We start from the raw sequence: 5,263 nt of genomic DNA, 5'->3' as shown, positions 1-5,263 counted from the left end.
CCCCCCCCTCCCTCCCGTCCCCTGGCGGGGCCTGTCTTCCCCCCGCAGGGAGGGAAATAGATTGTCCTCGATTCACCGGCACCTTGTTGTACCATTGGCAGTTGGCGAGGCTGTTATTTTCAAAATTGCCCCCACGCCCGGCGGCGGGGGATCGCCACCCCGAGCGCCGGATGGCCCAGGGGGGGGGGGGGGCACGGGGGGACAGGCCCTGCGAAGGCCGCCTGCCAGTTGAACGGAGGGCAGCCTGGGACCGGCGCGCCAAGCCCTCGGCCGGGGATCGCCACGGGCCCCCCGCCGGATGGTCCGGGGGTGGTGCCGGGCATATCAGGAGGGCCGAGGGAGTTATTTCCCCCCATGTTCGGGTTCGCTGTTCGGGCCACTGGCCACCCCTCTCTCAGCTAGCCAAGGCAGTTGGCCCTCGTTCAGCCTTGCTCCCTCACCCCCCCCCCCTCCCATATCATCCGCCCTCCTCCTCTCCGCCCCCCTCGCTCGCTTTCTCGCCGCACTTCTTCCCTCGCTCCCTGGCTGCGCCCCCCCCCCCCCTCCCTGCCCGAAGCATGACCATCTCCTGCGGCCCCGGCGGCCGGACGCCCCGTCCGGAGGTGACCTTCGACCCGGCCCTGGGCGAAGGCTTCCGCATCACCTCTTTCGGCCAGCCGGTGTCGCCGGAGCTGATGGCCATGGATGCCGAGGCAAAGCAGCGGGCGTCGTCATCGTCGGCGGTGGCCGGCGGTGGCAGCGGCCTTGACGGCATCACGGCCCAGTTTTCCGGCATCTACCAATCTCGGCTGGAGGGGCTGAAGCCGCGGGCGTTGGCCGCCGCTCGGGCCGCCTGGCCCGACATCCCGGCCAGCCAGCATGTCGACAAGGTCCTGGATATGCCGCTGCTCGGCGACAACTCCCTGGAGTCGAGCCAGCACATGGTGGGCAAGATCCCCTGGCTCGGCCTGACCGCGACCGACCGCCCATCGGCACAGCGCTCCGTCGTGTGCGGTGTCATCTATGCCGAACTGCCCGGCAAGCCGAATGTCATTGATGAGCTGTCGCGCTTGGTATGTCCCCCCGTCGCCGCTGCCCTCTCCTCCCCCGCGGTGGGATGGTCACCGACTTGCCTCCCCCTGTGGTGCAGGGCCCTGACACCGTTTGCCTGGTCGCCTCTTTCGTTTCCCAGCAAAATATCCGCCCCGTGGATCCGGCCACTCGTCCGGCCAGCTTCGGGACCCCCACCAAGGGGGCTACCCCGCGGCCGGCTTTCTTCGCGCTGGAGGACGAGTCTGGACGGCTGATCCTGTCTGGCCCGCGGATCTTCCAAGAGATGCTGGTTACCGGTGCGTGCATGTGCCTGTCTGTGCCCGTTGGGCTTTTGGGTGTGGCGAGTGGTGGGCCTCTGCCGATGGCAAGCTGGCGTACATTTTCTCCCCCCCCCCCCCCCCTCTCTCTCTCTCTCTCTCCCTCCCATACACACATGCGCACACATGTGCATGCACATGCATTTCTGCCCGTCCTCCCGGTGCTGACTCCACCCCGGGCGCGGATGCCCACATCTGGCACCCTGTGTAGGCGTTGTCTGCGCCATCCTCGGCGTGCAGCTTATCCCCGGGGAGCTGTTTGTGCGGGACATCTGCTTCCCGCTGCCGGCGCCACAGCGTCCCCTGCCGTCGGCCTCGAATACGGGCAACAGCCTGCTGGCACTCACCTCCAATTGGAGCCTCGGGGCCGGGACCGCCGGCACGCCGGCGGCCCTGCTGGACATGCTGGTGGATTGGGTGGCCGGTCGCGTGGAGGCAGTGGTCTCCGACGAGGAGGCCGGGGATCAGCTGGGCGGGCTGGGGTCAATGATCCCCTCGGCATCGAAGAGGCCCATGGAGCCTGGGGTCCCCTCGCCGGTGAACATCACCCGGCTGATTGTTGCGGGCAACCTCTTCTCCAAGCAGGCCGACTACTATGACAACCAGGATGTCGGCCGCGTGAACCAGCGCCGGAGGGAGGAGCTTCGCCGGCAGGAGGAGCACACCGCCGCTCAGATGGCCCAGGCCGACCTGGCCATCGCGCAGCTGGCCCAGTGTGTGCATGTGGATGTGATGCCCGGCGATGGGGACCCGACACCGATGCAGCATCCGCAGCAGCCCCTCCCCGGGTTTGTGTTCCCCCGGTCTCGCCGCCTGCCCCTGTTCAGCACCACCACCAACCCCTATGCCTTCTCTGTGGATGGGGTTGAGTACGTGCCTCTTGCGTCTTTTTCTTTCTTTCTTTCTCCCTCTGCCTCTCCCTCTACCCCCCTTGGCGTCCCTGACCATGTGCCTGCCTGCCTGCCTGCCTGCCTGCCTCGTCGTCTCGCCATCCAGTCTGGTCGGCATTTCGGGCCAGGCGCTGGACGACATCATCCGGTATATGTACCCGCTGGCGGCCGAGGTGCTGCGGCAGGTTGGGATCCCGGTGGCTGATGATCGGCCCGACAGCGGTGATCTTGTGCCTGGCAGCCCGGCCGACATGGCTGCTCGTTTCCATGCGGCGGAGCTCCTCCTCCGGGCGTGTCACTGGTCTCCGACCGCACCTGACACCCTGCGTGCGTGCTGTGCCGCATATTCCGCTCGAGATCCATCTAAGTGTACTGACCCCCGCACCGCTGTCGCCGTCGCCGTCGCCGTCGCCGTCGCCGTCGCCGTCGCCGTCGCCTTCTCGCTGCATGCAGCCTGCTTCCCCTTCTGGCATGGCGATCGCCTGCTGGCCAGCGACACGCGCCTGCCTCACGTCCTTTTCATTGGCAACCAGCCGGCTTTTGCCTCGCGCGTGGTGACCCTCAACCAGAAGCTGCCCGACCGGCCGGCGGTCACCGTGCGCGTCGTCATGGTCCCCGGCCTGGCCACCACAGGGCAGATTGCGCTCCTGAATCTGCCAACGCTGGAGGTGGACAGCATGCACTTTTCCACCGCCAGCAGCAGCAGCAACAGCATCCAGCCGTGAGTCAAGTCAACTCTGCCCCTCCCCCCTTGTTTGAGAGCCCCTCGTGCGGTCGGTGGCCCCACTGCCAGCCCCCCTCGCTCGGATGACGCTTCGCTTGTTTGGGAATAAATACCGCCATACTCCTCCCCTTTCCCCGGAGGAGAACGAGGCACAGGGGAACGGGCGGAAAAAAAGCAAAAAAAAAAGCCAGCATGTGCAGGGACATTTGTGTGTATTTCGAATGCCACCAGCCAACCATCCCCCGCGGGGCCCCCGTGCTCTCGCCGGTGTTCCGGCTCTCCTCTTCCCGACACTCTGGGGATCATTGTTGCCGATTGCGCGCCCGAGCGCGTCTTCCTCCCGACCATGGCGAGAGAAAGAGAGAGAGAGAGGGAGAGGGAGAGAACGAGGGAGAGCACAAAGGGGCGGGCGGGGGAGGCAGGGAGGTGGAGAGGTGGTACCGAGTGGCGTGGGCCAGTCAGAGACACATCGGCGGCACGTGGCCCCGCGTGTGGCTACTGGCCACCGGCCGGCCGGCCGGCATGTGCGCCGATGGCCCTCCTTTTCAAGGACGGCAGCGGCCGGTGAAGCGGGGGTACAGGCAGACATCACGGACGTGGTGCAGGCCGAGCATCCAGGTGAGGAAGCGCTCCAGGCCCAGACCATAGCCACCATGCGGGCAGGAGCCATAGCGGCGCTGGTCGGTGAACCAGTAGTACGGGGTCGGGTCGATGCCCTCGCGCTCGTAGCCCTTCATGAGCTCCTCCAGGTCCCAGATACGCATGGACCCGCCGACGATCTCGCCGACACCCGGCATCAGCAGGTCCACGGACTCGGTCAGGCGGTTGTCCTCCTCGCGACGAGGCATGTAGAAGGACTTGACCTCGGCCGGGAAGGAGTGGAAGAGGATGGGCCGGTTGATGGAGTCGGTCATGTAGCGCTCGGGAGCCTCGGGGATGTCGTCGCCAAACACATAGGGGGTGCCATCGGGCTTGAGCTGGCCATGCTCGTTGAGCCACTCAATGCCCTCGATGTAGGACATCCGGAGGAAGGGGGCCTCGGGCGGGGTGAAGGAGGGGTTCACCTCGCGCAGGATCTTCCCGGCGACCGGGTGGTTCCAGATGTGGTTGGACACATCGCAAACCAGCTTCTCCACGCGGTTGAGCAGGTCCTCGAAGCTGATGAAGGAGCACTCGGCCTCGACGTGGGTGTACTCCGACAGGTGGCGGCGGGTGCGGGACTTCTCGGCGCGGAAGGACTGCGCAATGCAGTAGACATCGCCCAGCGAGGGGAGGACAGTCTCCAGGTAGAGCTGCGACGACTGGGTGAGGTAGGCCTGTGTGTGTGTGTGTGTGTGACGGTGTGTGACGGTGTGCGTGCGTGGTGAGGGAGAGGGGGAGGCGGGGATGGTTAGACCAGGCAGTGGGGGCGGGCGCGGGGGAGCAGCGGCGCGAGATGGCCACCCGGTGGCGTGCGCACATCCTGACCGTAGTAATCGAACTTGAAGAGGGTGGAGCCACCCTCGACCTGGGTCTGGACCATGAGCGGGGGGGTGACCTCGCAGTAGTTGTTGTCGTTGTAGTGGGTGCGGAAGGCGTTCAGGACAAAGGCCCGGAAGCGCATGATGTCCGAGGGGCCCTGGTCACGGAGGACCATGTGGCGCTGGTCCAGGAGGACCTCGGGGTTGGCATCGTCGTTGAAGATGTTGTCGGCGCTGTCCTTGCCACCCGGGGCGGCGGAGATGATCTTGAAGAAGACGGCCTTGAGCTCGAAGCCGTTGGGGGACTGGCAAGGGGGTGGGGGGTGGGGGGGGGGGGGGGCGTGTCAGAGGGCGGCGGCGGCGGTCGGGCGGGGCGCATCTAGCGGCGGCCCGGGCACATGATCGGGGCATCGGGCGGGCTCACGCACGGTCTTGCCCTTGGGGACCTGGTTCAGGGTGCCGTACACCTCGACGGTGGACTCACGAGTGAGGGTGAGGGCGTCATAGGTCTCGCACTGGCGATGCGGGCGGGAGCCGGGGACCGGGTGTCAGTGTGCGCAAAAAGGGGAACGCGAGGGGGCAGGTGTGCATGCAAGAAGGGCCGGGCCAGGCATCCCCCGCCAGGAGGGGGGGGGGAGGGGCCGGCGTGCGCGCGTACCAGCTGATCGTTGAGGACGCACTGCATCAGGCCGGTGCCGTCGCGGACGACGACGAACATGAGCTTCTTGCTCTGGATGCGAATGCGGTGGACCCAGCCCTTGATCAGGACAATCCCCTCGGGGACGGGCTTCTCCTCGCAGACGTCGCGGATCTTGATCTGTTTTTTTTTGTGCGGAAGAG

The 5,263-nt window shown here is 66.6% G+C and overlaps 2 protein-coding genes across 2 annotated transcripts in view; one reads left to right on the top strand and one right to left on the bottom strand.

The window, feature by feature from the left end:
• Positions 1-542: 542 nt before the first annotated feature.
• Positions 543-3,150, top strand: H696_02616 (hypothetical protein). The gene is made up of 5 exons (XM_009496527.1): positions 543-1,052; positions 1,172-1,328; positions 1,561-2,218; positions 2,346-2,566; positions 2,693-3,150. Exons 1-5 carry the CDS (start codon positions 558-560, stop codon positions 2,962-2,964), a joined length of 1,803 nt encoding a protein of 600 aa, XP_009494802.1. The 5' UTR covers positions 543-557; the 3' UTR covers positions 2,965-3,150.
• A 174-nt stretch (positions 3,151-3,324) lies between these two features.
• Positions 3,325-5,263, bottom strand: part of H696_02615 (asparaginyl-tRNA synthetase) — a 3,206-nt gene continuing 1,267 nt past the window's right edge. The window contains exons 6-9 of the mRNA XM_009496526.1: positions 5,082-5,240; positions 4,852-4,938; positions 4,423-4,728; positions 3,325-4,279 (exon numbers count right to left, since the gene is read on the bottom strand). Coding sequence (XP_009494801.1) covers positions 3,509-4,279; positions 4,423-4,728; positions 4,852-4,938; positions 5,082-5,240 — 1,323 coding nt within the window. The 3' untranslated portion in view covers positions 3,325-3,508. The remainder of the gene's footprint in view (positions 4,280-4,422; positions 4,729-4,851; positions 4,939-5,081; positions 5,241-5,263) is intronic.

This window comes from Fonticula alba, assembly GCF_000388065.1.
Source record: "Fonticula alba strain ATCC 38817 unplaced genomic scaffold supercont2.4, whole genome shotgun sequence".
Classification (NCBI taxonomy): domain Eukaryota; order Rotosphaerida; family Fonticulaceae; genus Fonticula; species Fonticula alba.
Note: the sequence above shows the minus strand (reverse complement) of the source record. Positions and strands in the feature narration are given on the sequence as shown.